Below are 21,291 nucleotides of genomic sequence, written 5' to 3' on the forward strand. Positions count from 1 at the left end.
GTTGGCACTGTCCGATAGAATTCTCTGTGATGGTGACGGCCACTTCTGCATGGTCCGGCAAGGGGCTTGGTGCCACATGTGGCTACTGAGTATTGCAGTGTGGCTGGTGAGAGCAACAAGCTGGATTTTTAATTAATTTGTTTTAGTTCATTTAAATAGACATGTGGGCAATGCAGGTCTGGACAGCTGAGAATTACGACCCTCAGGAGGTGTGGTGGACAGTGGTTTAGTTCAGAACAAGCCCAATGCCTTTTTTGAAGACGATATGGCACTGAACTGAGAGTGGTGCTCATCTGTGTGCAAGCAGGATGGAAACTTGCTATAAATATTATGATGTAATACTGATGACCTATACTCAGCTGAAATCAGTCATTTCACTTTCTGGTTTTACGTGATACCGCCATACTGTTCAGTCTAACACTGACCCCTGTTGGTTGTACTTCAGCATAACGAAATTAGGACGGTGAGAATCTGAAATTACATCGACCATCCAGACAACTAAGTTATGCAGAATATAGTCAACTTATTTGCCAATATTTGGTTAATCAGGTATCTGTGTTTGCAGGAAGTTTGCTGTATGGATTAACAATTCCAAAAATTAAACAACAATAAAATTGAGATTAGTACATTGTATTCCTTTTGAACACTCCTCATTGAAGAGGCTGCTGTTCAGGCTTCCTCGTGGTGCTGGTGAGTGAGCGAGTGCCTCTCACTGGTATTGCGTTGAAGAGGCTGCTGGACGGCAGACTTCGTTGTATCCTATTTTCTTTAGAACATGCCATGAATCCATACAAATTGTGGGTGCATTGCTTTTACAGTTGCATCCAAGAATTGATGCCCGGAGAGCTGATGAAAACCTTGGAATGCTTCTTGTAGAATTTTTTGAACTCTATGGGAGAAATTTTAATTACTTGAAAACCGGTATTAGAATCAAAGAAGGAGGTGCCTATATTGCCAAAGAGGAGATCATGAAAGCCATGACCAGCGGGTACAGACCGTCGATGCTGTGCATTGAGGACCCCCTGCTGCCAGGTAAGGGCTCCCCGGCCTCCACTGCTGGGAGCTAGGCCAGCCTCGGGGGGTGAGGGGGAGGTGCGGGGGCTATGTTGGGGCTCTGAGAGCCTCGGGCAATTCATTTGCTCTTGATGCAGGTTTCTCTTTTTTTTTTTTTTTTTTTTTTTTTGAGACAGAGTCTCGTTCTGTCGCCCAGGTTGGAGTGCAATGGCGTGATCTCGGCTCACTGCAAGCTCCGCCTCCCGGGTTCACGGCATTCTCTTGCCTCAGCCTCCTGAGTAGCTGGGACTACAGGCACCCACCACCACTCCCAGCTAATTTTTTGTATTTTTAGTAGAGATGGGGTTTCACCATGTTAGCCAGGATGGTCTCGATCTCCTGACCTTGTGATCTACCTGCCTCGGCCTCCCAGAGTGCTGGGATTACAGGCGTGAGCCACCATGCCCAGCCACAGGTTTCTTTTATACTAACCAGTTAATAATGACATTTTGAGAAATCCTTATTTAATGCTTCTAATTAACTTTTGTCTTTCCAACTGTTTACATTCTGTAATAAAGCAGAATTAAGGAAAATCTTTTTTTTTCTGATTACAGAAGTATTACGTATTCATTCTAAATCATTTGTTTCCCAGAAGTATGTAATATAGAAAAACAGTAGATGCCATAATCCCTTTATTTGGACATGCATTTCTCCACTTTTTTCGTATATGGATATTAATGTTTATTATTGTTATCATGTTGAACACATCCCACAACGCAAACCTGTTAGTCACTTGGCTTTTGACTTTATTTCCTAAAGATCATCTCAGGGAAAACACATTGGCTGATGTGTTTTGTTGTTGCTTGTAGATGGCGTGATTTATGCAGGCTCTTGAGTGGTTTTTTTGGTAGCACGGTGTGGCAGTGTATCATCCATCTTTTTGTCTGTTGGATCAGTCACATTGGAGACATTGCCATTGTCTTCAAGTGTCTACTGAAATGTACTCAAAAAAACAAAGACCCACATAATCATTGAGATATATAATATAAACCTAGAAAAGATAAAATTCCAGTACTTACAATATATGTCCTTTAAAAAAAGTCTACACTTAACCTGATTGTGAAGAATGAGTTGTATGTAGATTAAAATTCGAAACAGTGCTTTTCTGATGAAAAGTAAGCTCCTCTTGACTGACTTCCTTGGTGACTTCTGTGACAGATTTCTTTGATTTGCTGTCCCAGTTTTCCACACATGAGAATTCACATTCCATTCTAAAGGATTCACTTCCTGCAGGTTCCGTTAGTCTTGACTGAGTTGGGGTGCACTTGGGGCTAGCTGCCCTTCTGACTGCCTTGTGAGGCCTCCTGATTGTCAGATCGGCGATCACACTGGGTCAGTGCTCCGGTCTGCACAATGGTAGCTTTTGGCTTCCTTGTGTGTCTGCCACCTGGAGAGTGGGCTTTTTGTGAGCTGTCGCTCCGTCTGTGAATGGCAGCTGCCTTCATGAGGTGGGCCGTGAGCACGTGGGCAGTGATTATGCAGACCAGGCCCCTCGGCACTCACAGACCGTGCCCTGTGTATGGTGATTGACAGGGCCTTTGCTAGTGCCGACTGCCATGCGTGCCCATTGTGTTCGCCTGTCTGGGCTTTGCTGGTGAGGGCCTGCTTCAGAGTCACTTGTATGACAAGATCTGAAATGTGGACGATGATGTGCGTGTGGGGAGAGTCTGACATAGCCTTTTTGCTGCAGGGAATGATGTTGGCCGGAGCTCCTATGGCGCCATGCAGGTGAAGCAGGTCTTCGACTATGCCTACATAGTGCTCAGCCATGCCGTGTCACCGCTGGCCAGGTCCTATCCAAACAGAGACGCCGAAAGGTAATGGGTTGCGTGTCTGTGTCTGGGCTCAGCATGCCTGTGGGATGGTAGTTACCCCTTTCCTGTGTCATTTACCTCCATGGAATTTATGAAGGGATGTTCTGCCGTATTTCAGTAGAATTTGGGTATGTTGGTGAAGGAAGGCCTTCTAGGAATGTGGGATGGCTGTATGGGATTCATCCATGGTTGAGAGTTGAAAATTTCTTTCTTGGAGATTTGACATTTTCTTCAGGGTCTTTTGTTTTGGAGAGGTGATTTCTAGCTTTCAAAACTTTGGAACATGATGCTTTTTCTCCAGCTTTGAAAGCATAAACATTCACTTTCTAAGTGAATGTATCTGATCACCCAGTCCCTACCATCTTCTCTTATGTACACTCGTCCCTTGTTCTACATTTTGGGCCATTTTTACAGTCCCAAAATGTAGTCAGAGGTATTTACTTCTGACCCAGATGATGCTGTGGTGGTGGTAGTGGTGGGATTGGAGGGGGTGGGAGATGAGATAGGAATGGGAAGGAAGAGTAACGTGGTCGTCAAGAGTGGAATTTGAAACAGTTTGAGAAATCTGTTCCATGGTGGATGATGGAATAAACAGGTTTCGAGGCCTGGCTCAGCAGCTGCTGCAGGCGCTGGTGGTGCTGGAGCTCTGTGTGTTCCTGAGCCGCTGTCTGCTCGGTGTTTTCAGGCGGAGCTCTGGGCCCCATGCGGGGCACTCATCTCGGTACCATCTCCATTCTTGCCTGTGCAGTGGGAAGTGAAATGTCAGCACTGTGTGACCATCGAGGGTGGGAAGGCCACGCTCCCCTACTTGGAGCTGCATTTCACAGTGGTCTTCTGTACTACGATCCAGGGTGTGCTGGAGCTGAATCATTAGAAGTCATATATATTTGTAAATGTATTTTAGCTCCCTTCCTACTGTCCTTCACCTAGTGAGATGATCTGTTAGGGGTATAAGGTATATAAGGTAACTGCTCAAGAGGGGTTCTAACTCCCTGATACCTGTTGTACTCTGTTGATCTCCAACAATGTCCCTTTGCAGTACTTTAGGAAGAATCATCAAAGTAACTCAGGAGGTAATTGACTACCGGAGGTGGATCAAAGAGAAGTGGGGCAGCAAAGCCCACCCGTCGCCGGGGATGGGTGAGAGATTAATTCATTTGTGTTCATCCTAACCACTGGCTGGCGTGTTCATGCAGAAGTGTCTCTATTCCTTTGTGGTAAATTGGTCAAATTAAGAAAATAGCTAGTTTTTCTGATGAGCATTAATTAAAAACACAATAAGATCTAGAGCAGCACTGTCCAGTAGAAACAATGCCACACATAGAATTTCAAATGCATGCCACACATAGAATTTCAAAGTTTCTAGGGCCGTGTCAAATGTGAAAAGAAACAGGTGAAATAATTTTGGTAGATTTTATTCAGCTGAAGTCAAAATATTAACATTTCAGCATGTAATCAACATAAAAATGATTGAGATATCTTATAGCCATTTTTTGTACTAAGTCTTTGAAATCCAGTGTGTATTTATTTGTGCTTACAGTACATCCTTATATGGGTGCCAAATTTTCATAAAAAATACTTGATCTATATTTAGATTTTAGAAAGTTCACATTTGAAGATGATTTGCATACCTAAGTTGTTACAAGCATGTTTAATGTTTTCCAATAACTAATTGACTATAATTTTTAAAATTAAGCAAAACCTAATGTTGGGTTTGTCAGTCACATTAGCAGCATTCCCGGCTCAGCAGAACCCATGACTGATGCTGCCGGGGCGGCTCCACGCCACAGTTCTCAGGAGTTATTAACCAAGGCTTTTTCCCTCCACAGACAACAGGATCAAGATTAAAGAGCGAATAGCCACGTGCAATGGGGAGCAGACGCAGAACCGAGAGCCCGAGTCTCCCTACGGCCAGCGCTTGACTTTGTCGCTGTCCAGCCCCCAGCTCCTGTCTTCAGGCTCCTCGGCCTCATCTGTGTCTTCACTTTCTGGGAGTGACGTTGTGAGTGCCCTCCCCTCCTCCGCGTGTCTGTTGGATAGTTTGTGTCTCTGGTAAATGTCCATAGCTGTGAGCTTAAAATCTCCCCCTTAGTTTTGCTCAGGTTTTGTTTCCTTTTATGTGTGTGGAGTGGGTGGGGGGCAGCCCCATGATGTTGGCACCAGGCTTCCTTTCCCCCACTGTGAACCTTCTGAACCTGTCTGGCTCATGCGGCTGTCGAGGGCAGTAATCCTCTTCACAGATTTAAAAAAAATAAATAAATCCAAGTATCTCTTCTGTATTTCCTTTAACATTCTTTTTCAGTTTTGATGAAATTACTTGAAGGAAGCCTGGGTAGATTTGGGCTGCCCGTTCAGAAGTTAGACTTAATTCAGATAACCTTTCATAGCCAGCCTGGAGGCAGGCGTTTCTTTTCATAGCTTGAAGGAAGTAGTAGTGCACCTTTGTGGTACAGCTGTCCTTGTTGTTTTTTGTACCGGGTTCAAGGATTCAGACACACCGCCCTGCACAACGCCTAGTGTTTACCAGTTCAGTCTGCAAGCTCCAGCTCCTCTCATGGCCGGCTTACCCACCGCCTTGCCAATGCCCAGTGGCAAACCTCAGCCCACCACTTCCAGAACACTGATCATGACAACCAACAACCAGGTACGTGGCCCTCTGGTGCCCTTCCCGGCGGTGGCCCCGGGAAGGGCATCCGAGCTGTGATATGCGCTAGAGATTCATGGTCCTTTGAATTCGAAGAGTAACTTTTTGAGTCTTTGGCCATTGCTGTCTTGTTCTAGGAAATCCTCTTTTTTGTGGTGTTGAGGCCCACCATGTATAGTTTCAGCAGCGAGGAGACTGTGGTTCTCGAGTTTTGTGGTTCTCGAGCTTTTCACGGGGGCCAGGTCGACTGCCTTCCTGTAAGTTTCCTCACTGCCCCAGCATGAGACTGCTGTCGAGGGTCATCTTGAGAGAGCGACTTAGTCGCGACCCACTTAGCCGGGCACCAGGCAGCGCCAGACACTTGTCCCTACTTCCTCTCAGAATCTCAGTGTTGAGACTTTTTAAAAGTTTTAATGTGAACTTATTGGACTTTTTTCATGTTTCAAATTAGGCATACTTTCTAAGGCTTTTTCTGTTAGAATATACTGTCTGTTTCTAAAATTTAGATAAAATTAGAAATCTAAAGGAGAATTTTATAAATACTAAATTTTGTATCTACTTCCGATTATACATCACTGGAATATGTGTGGGTATAAAACCCAACATGTTAATTGACTTAAAACCATTTTCTGAAATGTGGGGTGTAATTTGAGCATAAAACTATGTAGGTATATGCAAAAGTATCTTGACTCATTTCTTGGAGTTTTGCACTCTGCTCTGGGGAAGACATGCTCACAGGATCCACCCTGATTCTGGCAGAGCTTCTGGAATGCTGGCTCTGTAATGACCCACAGAGTTGATGAGCAGAGCCATGGCCCAGCCAGACACCATAACGTGTCTAATTACTGCATAAATGTAAAATTCTGAGGCAATTATTTACACTCTTAAAATGAATTATACCACAGATAAACTTGGTTGCCTTTTTATGGTCATCACACTGGCCCTGACGTCCTGGGCCGTGTGTCACAAAGGTGTTTGTTTTAACCACCCACAAGCCTTGGGGCTCTTGAGAGCCCAGTGCGGCTGCTGAGCTCCAGAGCCACGCTCTGCGGCTGCTTGTGTGGTTCGAGCGTGAAGTCTAGGGACGCTGAGGGTTTCTAGGTTCTTATCTAAGAAGACTCTTGTCCACAGTCGATCTCCAGAGGTGGTTGGGGTAAATGCATGGGATGCCAGGATGCAACGAGGTCAGTGTTGCAAGTCTGAGAAAAGGGGTTCTTGTTAGTGTGCTTCTGCTGCTGACAGTAATGGGTGATGCTGATGTAGAAGCAGCCCGGGACCTGGACAGCAGGCAAGGATGGAACTGCCGGCCGTCCCACGGCCCCTTGGGCCACCAGTCGGGCCAGTCTCGGTCTCTGACCCCGAGTTCAGTGTGTGAGTCGTGGATTCATCACGGGGGTGACAGTTGTTATTCTGATGATGCTAATGTTTTGAATCGTTTGATCTTCAATGAGTTTTAAACTTTATGACTTGGATTACTGGGCATACTTTATATTCTAATTGCTGTTTCAGAATATGAGGTATTTCTAATTCAAAGCACAATATTGTTAGGTTATAGTAAAACAAACTGCTTTATGGAGCCCACATGCAACTGTGCCATTTATGAGCTGCCCTTTGGCTGTGCTGAGCTTTAGAAGCGCCGGATGGTTTTCCTGTGATTGATTTGGTACCCATGGCTGTCTCTGTCGTTTTCTTCCTAGACCAGGTTTACTATACCTCCACCGACCCTAGGGGTTGCTCCTGTTCCTTGCAGACAAGCTGGTGTAGAAGGAACTGCGTCTTTGAAGGCCGTCCACCACATGTCTTCCCCGGCCATTCCCTCAGCGTCCCCCAACCCGCTCTCGAGCCCTCATCTGTATCATAAGGTATAGCTCTTTCCCGGTGCGTTCACCTGTTCAAGCCGCCGTGTGAGAGGTGGTGCTGAATGTTTTCTCCTCCAAAGAGAATTCCAGAGAGATCATTTGAAACGGAATTTGCTTTCTTGTCATTCAGCCTCATGTTTGCTTGTCTTTCCAAACAAAACTTTAAAAAGTTAAACTATTTTAAGATGTAAGATATAGTTTAATTGGTTGCCACAAACATCTCTTAATTCCTCTGTTGAACTGATTAGCATAAAACTAAAAGTTGAAATAAGGCTCAAAATGAAGACTTTTCTTTTCCCATTTATATAATTCATTTATATGCTAAATACCTTGGTTTCTAAGAAGCAAATGATAAAACCAAGAGCAGATCTTGCCATGATGTCCCATGTATGCTGCTGTCATTCCCACGTTGCCTGATCCCCACCTGGGGTAGGAGCAAGCGTCAGGGTGGGCAGAGCTGTGTGCTGGGCCTCAGCAGGGTCCTGGCATGCCTGCCCATGTGGCTCCTCACAAGTCCAGCTGTGTGCACGGAAAAAACAGGTCACGTTAGGTTCCTATATTCTTGAAGTACCTGAATGATTGGGAGAGCCATGACGAGGATCTTCCAGGTCAGCCTCTGTCATGCGTGATGTTCCCTTGGGCTGTGCGGATGCTCGGTACTTTCATCGGTGTCCACACCTCTTACTCTACTCCACTCCTCCTTTGCTTGTCTAATCCTACTTTGCCAGGAAGTTTTATTCTTGAGGCTTGCGTCTTTGGCCTTGTGTTGTATGATGGTTGTTTTTAGGAGTTAAGTCATAGAACATTTCCTCTTGGATTTATGCATCCCCGATAGACACATTCAGGGTGAAAGAACAACTGCGCACAGCAGCTCATTCGTTGCATTTTGGCTTTGCTTTCCCAGCCTCCTCCTGCTGTTTGTCCTGCTCTGAGACTTCCCTAAAGCCGGCGTGTGTTTCCTCTCAGTCTGCTTGGCCGGGACTTTGCAGTGCGGAGAATGTGCTTTGGGTGCAGCCCAAGCACAGGCTGCTGCATGCCGGGATCGACAGGCTGCTGAGGGCGAGAGTACCAGGCCCTGGCACGTGTGACTCGCTTGTTTCTAGAAGGCCACAGTTGGGGGAAGAACATGACCGGGACCTTCTTCTTTCTTTTTTTTTGGGACAGAATCTCACTCCATCCCCCAGGCTGGAGTGCAGTGGTGTGATCTCAGCTCACTGCAACCTCCGCCTCCCGGGTTCAAGCAATTCTTGTGCCTCAGCCTCTCGAGTAGCTGGAATTATAGGTGTGTGCCGCCACACCCAGCCAATTTTTGTGTTTTTAGTAGAGACGGGGTTTCACCATGTTGGTCAGGCTGGTCTCGAGCTCCTGACCTCAAGTGATCTGCCTGCTTCAGCCTCCCAAAGTGCTGGAATTACAGGCATAAGGCACTGGCACCTGGCCAGGGACCTTCTTATTTCTATGGATAAGTAGAACAAGTTAGAAGTGAGGTTCTGCTGAATTTGTGTGGTTTGGTCCTGGTATATGGTTGTTGCCTTCAGTCAGTCACGGAATGGGAAGAATACTTTTCTCTCAAATGGAAGAGTTGGAAAGTCCCAGAGGGCAGGTGTCCATCCCTCCTCCCTACGTAACATCACGTCGGCGCTTAGTGTGGTCACTGCCGGAGGACGTGGGCATTGTGCCTGTTGTCTGGCTCCAACATTGCTGTCTCTCTCTTTCTCCAGCAGCACAACGGCATGAAACTGTCCATGAAGGGCTCTCATGGCCACACCCAAGGCGGCGGCTACAGCTCTGTGGGTAGCGGAGGTGTGCGGCCCCCTGTGGGCAACAGGGGACACCACCAGTATAACCGCACCGGATGGAGGAGGAAAAAACACACACACACGCGGGACAGTCTGCCCGTGAGCCTCAGCAGATAATGGCTCCTGGCTGCGTCGGCCTCCCCCACCCCTCCGCAGACTGCCCCGCGGCCTCGGCCACCGGCAGGGGAACCGAGACCAGCACCCCGCACGTCAGCCGGGCTCACGGCACGCCCGCCGCTGATCACTCTGCATGTTTCTTTGTGTGGTGGTCGCGTCCATCTTCAAGAACAGCTCGTTGTGCTCATCTGTGAAGCCTTATTAAACGTGGACGTTGTTTTCTGCCTTCCCAGGATTCTTCCTTCAGTGCTGAGGCAGGTCAGGCTCAGGAACTGCAGGGACGTGAACATGCGCTTGCGGTTTGCGGTAGCCGTGTCTGTTCCTTCGCGGTTTGCTATTTTCATTTCCTGTTTGTCAAAGCAGCAGAGGAGATCAAACCCCGTTCGTGTGTCTTTCCTCCATGGATAGGCTTGGGAGGTCATTGTTTTACTGCCCTCACATTTTGTTTGAAATTTCAGAACTGTTTTTCTATGTAAATATTGAAAACTTATGATTTGTGCAATAACTCAGATATTTTTTATTTAATTTCCTATTTTCACATAAGTTATATTTAAGGGAGGAGGGAATTTTTTTTAAACAAGCTTAGGTCCTTTCCCGAGCTGCATTTTCTAAGTTGGGTCATCGTGTCGGCTGGTTGTCTGACGAGCATCGTTACAAACACCATGATGATGGGTTTGGGGTTTTATTTTGATGTCTTTTCTTTTGGTCGGAGTGAGTGAAGGAGTCAGGTCGCCCTGACGGTTTTCCAGAGGGCTCGGCTCCAGAGCCACCTGATGGACTGCCCGTGGCCCTGCTGTCGGGCCCCAGGCCGTTGTCTTGCTCTGACCACAGAGTTTTAACGTTTTGGTTTTCAGTTCTTTTAAACTGGACAACAAATCCAGCATTTCAAGTGCCAGAAGTATAACTTTCTAAGGAGAGAAGGGTTGTCACGTTATAAAATCTTTAGGAAAATGTGAACTGGAAAATGCTTCAGTCAGTTTTAGTGACATAGCCTGTGATGATGGGTCTGGTGACTATTATTGCGGACCGTGGTACCCAGTTTTAGGAATGTGGAGAAAGGAATTCTGTTGATTCCATTGAGGAATCTGTAGCGTATGCATTCGTTCTGTTAAGAGCAAATCTAGGAGAAGTGCTTCAGCTGCCCAGTGCGCCGTGGGGAGTGTTTTAATGGATCATGTCGCAGGAGAGCACAGCCCAGCGTTGGGGCCGGGACCGCTGGCGCCCGACGTCGGAAGCATACAGGTATACTATGCAAGTGTATTCTGCCACAACAACCACTGTCTTTGTTACCTTTTTTTGAACAAGAATATATCCATCCTGCCTAACCCTGAGTTTTTGGAGCACCACAGTTGTCCTGGGAGTTGGTTGCATCTTGTAGGCCATCTGACTTCCTGTTGTTAAAACGGGGGTCTGGTCTTTCTAAACACTACAGGTAGGTTGGTCTTTGAAGTCCACTAGTGGAGAATGTCGAGACAAGATACTTACTACCATGACATCTGATGGATGTGCAGCAGTGGGGAGTTCTAGATTGATCTCTGAATGTGATGGACGCCCAGCAAGGACAAGCTTTAAAATGTCTGCGGTCTGCCCTTTTGAAGCAGGACTGGCTCACTCTGTCATTGGGAGCTGTCGGCTGCAACTGCAGGTTCTCTAGGAGGCATTCCAGAATAGAGTAGCACACTGTGTCTGCAGTTCTCGATGACCGAAAGTTATCAAAAATATTTAAAATATTTAAATTGTGAACCTATTGATAAAGAATATTTATAAAAACTGATCTGTAGGCCTGTACTAATCTCTACGCATTAGCAATATTGACTGTAAACCCACATTAAGGAAACCACTACGGGGCCGGCAGTGAGTGTCCCGTGGGGTGTGCATTTTAAAGCTCGATTCATAGACACAGGTACCATGTTCCATTTCCGTCATGGTGAAGCAGATGAATTGGCCTGGCTACCACTGTGGTTGTGTGCTACAGGTTTGACAAAAGATATCATGTTTCGATTTTTTTGTGTGTGGACAACAATATGGAAGCTAAAATTGACATATTTTTATGTAAAGTTTTTCTATTCTTTGATTTTTAATAAACTTTGGAAACCAGTTTTGTGTTTGTGTTCAAGTGTATGCTTTCAAGGGTAAGAGCGGCTTCCACATTTTCAGTTTTGAATTTCTAAATTAGGGCAATACTTTAACCAGTTATTCTAAATAAGATTCAAAAGAAGGCAGATGATCCCAGTCCTATAAAGCAAGTTGCGGCAGGGAGATTATGTTGTCACTGGTCCATTAAAGTAGGGGGAGGTAAAAATACAAAAATTAGCCAGGCATGGTGACTCACCGAGTAGCTGTAATCCCAGCTACTCGGGAGGGTGAGGCATGAGAATTGCTTGAACCCGGGAGGCAGAGATTGCAGTCAGTCAAGACTGTGCTACTGCACTCCAGCCTGGGCGACACAGTGAGACCCTTTCTCCAAAACAAAAAACAAAAAGTGGGTGGAGGTTCTAGGCTTTGCACGCACAAGGCCTGTATAACAGTAACAGAAATGTGCTCTCTGTCCTCATATTCTGATGCTAACAGAAATTCAGTAAAACTGTTTAAATGGTTCTTACATGCAGTTTCTGGCAAGCTGCTATGTGATATTGTGTACTTAGACTGCCCAGGGGCAACATTTTACTTTCTTCATTTCTTTTAGGTCAACATTGCATCATTTGCAAACAAGACATTACAAACCAAACAATCATAATGTAGCTTAAAATGTAACGGACATTTGGGATTTATTTGAGAACTGACGTTTGGGATTTATTTGAGACGGAGTCTCGGAGTCTCACTCTGTTGCCCAGGCCGGAGTACAGTGGTGCAATCTCGGCTCACTGCAGGCTCTGCCTTCCAGGTTCAAATGATGCTTCTGCCTCAGCCTGCTGAGTAGCTGGGATTAGAGGCACCCACCACCATGCCCAGCTGATTTTTGTATTTTTAGTAGAGATGGGGTTTCACCATGTCAGCCAGGCTGGTCTTGAACTCCTGACCTCAGGTGATCTGCCCACCTCGGCCTCCCAAAGTGCTGGGATTACAGGTGTGAGCCACCATGCCCTGCCGACATTTAGAATGTATAAGGAAAGGTATAAGAATTCTTCTAGGCCAGTAAGTGACAGAACTGCATGTCCCAGCCTGTGCAGCCCCTTGAGTGCATGTTGTAGAACTATCAACTCTAGAGTTCTTCCAGTTGTCAAGGTGGGTGTTGTGGGTAAAACACATTCCTTCCACCCGAAGAACAGAGTAGCCCTGTCCTCTTGGCACCTGGTTCCTCAGAGGGTGCAGAAGCTGCTGACAGCACTGCCTAGTGGTGCTGTGGGGAAGATGGCAGGCAGCTGGGTGGGACTCGAAAGCCTCTCCAGGGGGCCGAGCCCTGTGCAGGGTCTGCATGAGCTGCCATGGCCAGGGTGGGGCTGGCAGGAGCTGAGCTGGGCCTCCGAGGGAACTGGAGGGCTTGTAGCCAGGGGCATCTGGAGGAGGAGCCCACGACAGTGCTGAGGTACAGGGCACTGGAGTGGGGAGATGTGGCTGAGTTAGCCTCTGTTGGAGGCGGGACTGGTGGGTGTTGTGGGGGGGCACTCTCGGCCTGCCCCGGATTTCCCCATGGGTGGTGATGCTGCCTACTGAGCCACTGCTGCCTGTGGGAGAGCTGTCTTTAGGAGGCTTCCAGGAGCAGCCACTGGAGCAGCCACGTTACCAGGGAGCCTGAGGCCCCACAGAGGCATCTGAGGTGTCAGATTTAGGTCCCGCTGTCCTCGGAAGCTGGGAGTACTGGAAGGTAAGGGCTTTCTGGGGGCAGAGTGAACCTGTCCAGGCCACTGCGTGAACATCAGTAAGCCCACCACGTCATCTCGGGACCCCGTGGACTGGATTTCATGGTAACAGGTAACCCCCTCATGACCAGCTTTTGTACATTCCTTTTGATTTGTCCGGGGTCTCGAGTGCCACCTCTTTACCCCGTGAGATACCCAGAGATCTCTGTAAACGCTGTGCCCAGCGTGCCTCGGCCTGGGCATGAACCGTACGCAGGGGATGTGGCGACATTTGTAATCCAGATATGGTTTCGTTGTGACTGGGTCACCTGTGATGCCCTAAGCCTTGAGAACTTGTCGTGTGTGTGTCATTATCCTCTTGCTGTCTAACTTGTGAGATTCTTCCCAAGCCTTAGGTGACTTTGACTACCTTTGGTCCAAGGTAATTGCCTAGAATGGATGGTGGCTCCTGTTAAACACACACACATCCCAGACACCACGCCGGGGGCTGTGTCTGTTGTTTAAGAATGGCCCCAAAATATGTTGCCTGCACTGTGTCTCCAGGGCCTGTGTGGGAGGGGTAGCTTGGGAGGGCCGGGTCCCGCTAGCCCTGGGTTGCAAGGGTAAACTGCCTGGTGTCATTCATGGTGAGATTTACTTACCCCATGACTTGATCCTAGAGAAGGACCAGCTAAGGACTTCAGAGGTCTTGGAGTGAGTTCCAGGCAAGGGCAAGAAACCAAGGCTTTTCATGGGTTCTTAGGTAAAGGAAGGGGGTGTGGACCAGTCGCACTGGGAGGTCGAGTCCTGTCTCCTAGGAAGCCACGTGGCTGTGGGGTGAGCTTGCCCAGGGTTCCTTCCTGCCAGTGTGGATATGGCGTCCTCTGCCCAGGCCTCTTGAGATGGAACGCTTGGAGCTCGGCCAATGCTCAGGTCGTCATAGGTGCTGTGGGGTCACTCACACTTGGTTGAGAGGTATATGACTCGAGGCAGATTCCTGTCATTCCTGCTTGTATTTCATCAAGTCCTGAGCGAGGTTTGTGGTAATGAGTTCAGGTGGCTGTGACCGAATCCAGGTCTCCTCAACAGACAGGAGACCTCCGCACATCCTGCCATGTCACTGTTGGAATTTTCAAGTTGGGAGGAATCTTAAGAATCAGCTAGAGCAGCTCAGCCCCAAAAATGAGAAACTGAAGTCCTGTGATGGGAAGGGCTTCTAAAGGTCACATGGCACATCTGCCAGGCCCCCGAGAGTGTGCTGGGCCTGGCTCCCACGCCGCTGCTCTTTGCAAAGGCCTGTGGCCCCTTTTTGTTGTCTGACAACATGTAGAGAAATTGCTGTGAGTTTACGCAGAACACTGGTGCTTACGCTATAATTGAGTCTCACCAGGTTCTGAAGATGCGTCTTGTGCCCGTGGCTCACGTCTGTGGGAGCCTTTCAGGGACAGCGGCATCACCAGCCTGGCCCTGTGTGTTGAAATGGTTATGGTGGAACTACGTGGGCTCATGAAACGTGGGAGGCTTCCAGTTGGACTTTTTGTGGCCAATATTGATAGGATCCTGCCAGCGGAGAGCCCGGGCCTAGGGCCAAACAGCTGGAGTTAGGAGCTGGGGTGCGCAGAGCCCTGGAAGGGTTTGGCAGGGCAGGGGAGAAGGGAGTAACAGCCTCACTCTGTGCTTCAGGCTTTTTCTTGCTGGTTCAAGTGTCCACTGAAAGCAACTAACATAATCAGTACAGCTTCTCTGTTTTGGGAAATCAAACCCCAAATCTTTAAATTGATTTAAAAAGCTTTCCAGGATCTTGCCTTTGCCTCCCCTTCCAATCTTGCCGCTCGGCAGTTATTTCTGCTAGAAAATAGGTATTTCCCTCACAGTGTCTCCAAATGTGAAAGAAAAATCATCGTCATCAATAGTCGGGTATAAGAGAGACAGCCTTCTCCGGAAGGGGACCAGTGAGCAGGCAGTTCACAGAGCAGAAGGGAGGGTGGATCTCCATGGACCGTCACTGGCTTCAAGTCTCGCTTCTGCTGCTTCCTGGCTGTGTGTCCCTGGGCATGTCACTCAACTCCTGTGCTCCAGTTTCCTCAGCCTCGCAATGGGCCATTGTACAGACTAAACGCACATAAAGCACCTGGAGCCGTGCCAGGCCCGATGTGAGCATTTGGGCCGCATCGACTCATGTGGTTAGACCTGGTAGGCCCGGCGCAGGCAACCAAGCCTGTCAATTTAAAGGGGAGTGGCAGGAAGAACTCATTTTTAATGACAGGCAAAAGGGAAAATACTGTAATACATGGCTTCCTATTTTCCTTTTCCCTTTTTCTTGCCTTTGAATTTATAATGTTGCTTATTTGGTATTTAAGATTCTTGCTCTAGAGCTTCGAACATTTTGAAAGAAAAAGTAGTGTCATTTAATAAATGCTGTCATTTGGCGTTCTGGTTACTATTTTAGGGCAGCATGGTAGGTAGATACTGCTAGTTACTTACCCAATATCCATTTTCCTTGCAGGATTGCCAGGTTTAGAAAATGAAAACGCAAAACTCCAAGTTAAATTTGAATTTAAGTAGACAATGAATACTTTTTTGGTGGATGTTCCAATATTGCATGGGCAATTTAACTGGGTGTCCTGTATTTTATCTGGCTCAACTTTGTTTAGACAGCAGGGTGCACAGCTGAAAAGATAACTTGTATAACATCCTTGCAGCTAGGGGTGGTTGCAACAGAGTGCTCTCCTTTGGAATGAAGCTTTTCTGGGATAAAGTACTTTGCTTCCCTCCTTGGATGCTGGCTGGAATTCAAGTGCAATGCCTGGTGACACAGCAGCCATGTTGTAATCATGAAGCGGCTAGCTGTGTAGTAAGGCTGACAGAGCAGGAAGCTGGAAAGGACCCAGAGTCGTGAGGCTTTGGGCCTTCTTTATATGTTCATATATAACATTTGCATGAAGAAGACACCCGCATCTGTTTATGCCACTGATATTCAGGGCTCTCAGCTGAATACAATTTTAACTGATATATACAGGAAACACATATTTCAAACAAAATCTCATGTGAAACTCCATATGGGTGGTTCTGGTTAAAGCAGTCTGGTAGGGAGGAAAAAGGGGACATCGCTTCATTGCTTGAATTTCGGCTCCACTCCCTTTCCCTTCTCCCGGATTTTGGGGGATGCCCTGTGGAACCCCTCACTTTCCATGGAACACATCTTTAAGCCAGGAAACCACCCATTCTTTCCCACTCTTATTCTCATTCTTATTTTCTCAGCTCTTTTGGGCAGGGGTTGAGGAGGGTGTCCTGTGGTTTGCATAGATGCCTGCTGGACTGATCAGAGCCCTGGATCCCATACCTGGAGTCGGGAGCTTCCCCCAGAGCCCTGCAACTCCCACCCTGGTTGCTGTGCACGGCGGAATGGGCCCGTCAGGAAACAGGAAGGGAGCCTGCTCCACTCAGGTCATTTGTCCTAATCCAGCTAAGGCACAGGTTGGAGATCTCAGGGGAGTCCCTTCCCTGCGCCCTTAGGAACGCTGGCCCCACCTGGGTGCTGGTTTCACCACTTTGTTACCAAAGTCTTTGTCACAGACAGGTATCGGGTGAGCTTACAGCTCAGCCTGCAGACATAGCCCCAGGGCAGCATGGCTGGAGTGGCTGTGCACAGATGCCTGCTGCGGGCTGTGGCTCCCCTGCGGGTGGAAGTCTTGGCCCCTGGACCCGGTATTCGAGGTCTTTGGAGACATTCTGCCCTTGGAATGCTTGCCTCCCTGTTGATCTGTCCTGAGTGGCTTGTTACTATTTTTTAATAGTCAGTCATGTATCAGTAGTTATGTAAAATGTGGCAAAAATGAATGACTGAAGAAAAATGAAATGGAAAAAGAAAAAATCTGAAAACATACAAAATAAAAGCCCACACTGTTTTGCTATTGGATTCAACAGACCTGAAACTATCCTTGCAGGAGCCCCTTGGTGCCCACCCGTAGGCCACACTCACCAACTGCACCCGGGGCTGTGCTTCCAGGACCCAAAAGCTCCCTCCCTGAGCCACACCCAGGCCTGCTCCACTCACCTCACCAGCCGCACCCGTTTCTCCCACGGCCCGCCCAGGGGACTATTGATCCTTTAGTCCTCTTCGGCCAGTGTACCCCCAATGGCCCAGGACAGCCCCTAGTACACAATGGCTGTTTCTTGTGGGCAATGCGTGGAGGCACACATCAGGGCCCTGCTTTTAAGAAGGAAGTGCTGAGACCTGGGTGCCACCTCTTCCAGGAGCCATGGATGCCGGGGCTCACCTCCAGAGACTGAATTAAACGGTCAGGAGGGAGCCTGCACACCGGAGAGCTCTGAGCACCAGGCGAGTCTCCCGTGTGGCCAGGTTGGGAGCCATCGCTGTTCACGTGGCCAGGGCTGCCTTGCCAGAGGAGCTCATCTTACTTTGCCACTGTGTAACTGTTCATGTTTATCAAGTCATGACCTCCCTTGCTACAGTCACTCTTGTCTTTCGTGTTCTATTTAATTTTTTAAAATGCTGGTGGCCTCACTCATGAAATTTTTTTCACCACCACTCATGGACAGGACCTGTCACGTGAGACATGCACCAAAGCACGGATAGGGATGGCCACGATCCTGCCTGGAACAGGACTTCAGAACTGGGCAGAGCATGGCTCCTTCTGGTGGGGGCCCCAGAACCCTTTTTCAAAGGCAGTGGCAGGACGGGATCCACAGTGCTTGACCCTTTGATAAGGAGACATCCTCTGGCCAAAGGTGACACCACAGGGATAAGGTCCACGTGCTGCTTAACACTGTTTTGGGTGCAGAACAAAGGGCGGCTGGGACATTTCTTGTTTGGTCTCCCCCTCTACGTGTCCTGAATTTCTAGCTTGTTCAAAGTGGTCAAAGACCCAAGGCTGGTCTGGCACAGAAGGGGTCGTGCCTACATGTAGGAGGCGCTGAGGCTTCTGTCTCCCGTTGTATGTCCCCAGGGACAGGACAGCCCCCTGCCTGTTGTTCCGAGTGTCCTCTGTGAATGGGGACCATCTGTCCTCCGGGTAACTCCCTCCTCCTCCACCTCTGTCCACCCGCTCTGGTAGCCACCCCTTCCACATGCAGTGCGGCTCTGCATCCCGGAGAGCCTCGAGGACTCCTTCTCTCTTCTCTAGTGTTGGCTCCCATATCTGTCAGTTAATTACCTATTCATTATATGAACATGTTTCTCTTGGGTCGTTATTTAACTTTTCAAATTTATCTTCTTTACTCAATATATTGTGAGCGTGGATGTCTGTTCCTTATGGGACCACCACTGCCAGGCATGTAGAAATTGCTTGATGATGTTTCACTGGCTTGTGGAGAGGCAGTCATGCTTCTCTGTGCTTCTGTGATTCCATGCCAAAGGAAGTCAGTAGCAAGCAAATAGCAGAGCTTTAGTGAATAAGAACAATATTTTACCTTGAAAAAGGCAGCAGGAAGGAGAGTTAAGACTCAAGTTTCCTTTATTAAGGAAAATTGAAATCTAGGTACCTACAGATGCTCTTTGACTTATGGTTAGGTCTCAGTAAACCCATTGTAAGTCAAAAATGCGTTTAATACACCTAACCTACCGAATGTCTATCTTACATGTGCTTAGAGCACTTATATTAGCATACAGTCGGGCAAAATCATCTAACACAAGCCGATTCTATTAATATTAAAATTAATGTAATATATGTACATATTTTAGTACATGTGATAGTTTAATATGTTCATATACTGTATACAGGTCAAATCAGAGTAATTGGGAGATCCATCGCCTTAAATATTTCTTTATGCTAAAAACATTGGAATTATTCTATTTATTTTGAAATATACAATGGACTGTTGTAAACTTTAGTGTCCCTACTGATCTAGAACTACCAGGTGATCCAGAAATCTCACTATTGGGCATATATCCAAAAGAAAAAATTATTGAAGAGACATCTGCACTCCATGTTTATTGCAGCACTATTGACAATAGCCAAGATGTGGAATCAACCTAAGCGGCCATCAGTGGATGAATGGATACAGAAAATGTGGTATGAATACACAGTGGAATACTCTTCAGCCATTTGCAACACAGATAGAACTGGAGGCCATTATGTTAAGTGAAACAAGCCAAGCAGAAAGGTAAATATTGCCTGTTCTCGTATGTGGGAGCTAAAGTGGATCTTCTGAAGATAGAGAGTAGACTGGTGTTACTACGGGTTGGGAGGGATTGGGAGTAGGGGGATGAAGAGAGGTTGATCAGTGGGTACACAATCTCACATAGTGTGTGGTTTACTGAAATAAAAACAGAATGGTCGTATGGGTACTCTTAAGTATGGTTTCTCCAAAACACATACAGTTTCCACACCATCATAAAGTTGAAAAATCATTAAGTCAAGCACTGTCTGTAATAGAATTTAATACAATGCTAAGGTCCTTCATTTAATTGTAACATAAGTCACTCAAGTGTTGCCATCCTGGATGATTTTCTTTGATTTTTTTTTTTTTTTTTTTTTAAAGACAGGCTTGCTTTGTCTGGAGTGCAGTGGTGTGATCACAGCTCATGGCAACCTCGTACTCATAGGCTCAAGCAATCTTCTCATCTCAGCCTCCAGAGTAGCTGGGACTACTGGCATGTTCCACCATGCCCAGTTAATTATTATTATTTTTTGTAGAGACGGGGTTTTGCCATGTTGCCCAGGGTAGTCTCAAACTCTTGGGTTCAAGTGACCCTCCTTCCTCAGCCTCCCAAAGTGCCGTGAGCCACCATTCCCGGCCCCTCTTTGATTTTTTAAAAGTGCCTCCTAGCTCATCAGCACAGGAGAAAGGCAACTTGGAGCCACAATGAGACAGGTGATTGCCAATGTTCTGTTTCATTTCAGTTCTTAAGTTCCTGGATAGGACACTTACTGATGAGTCTGTCTTGCCTCTCAGGTGAGCCAGGCCTCCATCCACTCCTGCACAGCAGGGAACACTGCACGGTGACCCAGGGTCCGGGGTGGGCATGTTGTGCCCCTCACCCCCTCCACGTGGAGTCTGGCTGAGAGCTCCCTCCCGCCTGCCAGGCCTGGTGCTTGGGTGCAGGCCCTTGGAGTTCTGGCTGTGCTGCGCAGTCTCACCCTCGAGAAGAAGGGGGCGCTGTTGCCTCAGCCTTGCAGAGTTTCTCTGTGGTCAAACCACCCTGCCAGCCTGCCTGCTGCAGCCGGCAGCACGTCACTCCATGAAGCAGGCGAGCCCCGGCTAAGGTAGATTGTGAATTAATATTTTTTAAAGCCCCAGCTATTCAGGTTTAAAAAAGGCCCAGGGACATGAGGCTGCAATTTTTCACTCCATTGAAAAAAAGAAAAACTTGTAGAATTTTAACAGTGACAATGAGGTTGAAGCTACAGATGCTGCACCTTGGGGATCTTGGGGTCCCTCCTGCTCCCCAGGGGAGTCTACCGGTTCCCACAGAGGGGCTGCTAGAATTGCTGAAATCAGACTTGTACTCACCCAACAGAACTTGCACCAAGTTCTGGGGCCACATTCTGGTGTGGGCAGGGGATTGGTGCCCGCTTTGCCATTAGGGTCCCCAGTGTGCTGGGAGGGGGACATGAGTTTGATGAGTGGAGGGGCTGGGCCCCCTGAGGATGCTGGTCTGTTCTTCCCTGGAATCTGCCTGTGGCTCAGCCTCAAAACCTCAGGAATGGAAACAGGAGCAGAGAGCCGCCTATGCAGGGTCCTGGGTCCAGTTTCCGTCTCACTCCCCAGTGAGCTTGTGAGCTGAGGCAGTGGCATTCTGTGACCTCTGCCTGGGTGGAGAATGAGACTTACTGCCTGGAGCGGTGGGGCCCAGATGCAGGCCTTGGCGCAGGGCACTTTGCAAACTGCCTGGTGCTTCGCCGATGCCTCTCCTTACCCTCCGAGCCCGCAGCCTTTAGGACCTCCTGCTCCTCTGCTGCTCCCTCCCTCCCTCTCCCCTCCCTGGCACTCTCTGTCTGGCTGCCTGGGCACTGACTTGCTGGAGGGCCCCTGGCTCACCGCCAGCAGACATTTCCCTGTCACCGCCAAGGGCTGAGGAGGTGACCGAGGCTCTGACTGGCCCTGGAGGCTGGAGTCCAGGGCAGATGCAGAGGAGCAGCTGGGTGCCATGCAGGCCTCAGGGAAATGTCCCAGGCACCTGCCTCGGAAACCCTGGGGGCAAAACAGCCACTGAACTCTACAGGAGCCCCACCCCGAGACCACTTCTCCCTCAGGGAACCA

The 21,291-nt window shown here is 48.0% G+C and overlaps 1 protein-coding gene across 1 annotated transcript in view; it reads left to right on the forward strand.

Annotated features, from left to right (window-relative positions):
• Positions 1–11,384, forward strand: part of TENT4A (terminal nucleotidyltransferase 4A) — a gene marked incomplete at its 5' end in the record, with an annotated part of 42,774 nt that extends 31,390 nt beyond the window's left edge. Inside the window, 7 exons of the mRNA XM_025389384.1 lie at positions 819–1,032; positions 2,744–2,870; positions 3,907–4,007; positions 4,697–4,869; positions 5,353–5,511; positions 7,209–7,373; positions 9,092–11,384. Of these exons, the coding sequence (XP_025245169.1) occupies positions 819–1,032; positions 2,744–2,870; positions 3,907–4,007; positions 4,697–4,869; positions 5,353–5,511; positions 7,209–7,373; positions 9,092–9,286 (1,134 nt within the window). The remainder of the gene's footprint in view (positions 1–818; positions 1,033–2,743; positions 2,871–3,906; positions 4,008–4,696; positions 4,870–5,352; positions 5,512–7,208; positions 7,374–9,091) is intronic.
• Between the last annotated feature and the right edge of the window lie 9,907 nt (positions 11,385–21,291).

The sequence above is a fragment of the Theropithecus gelada genome, chromosome 6 (assembly GCF_003255815.1).
Source record: "Theropithecus gelada isolate Dixy chromosome 6, Tgel_1.0, whole genome shotgun sequence".
Taxonomy (NCBI): domain Eukaryota; kingdom Metazoa; phylum Chordata; class Mammalia; order Primates; family Cercopithecidae; genus Theropithecus; species Theropithecus gelada.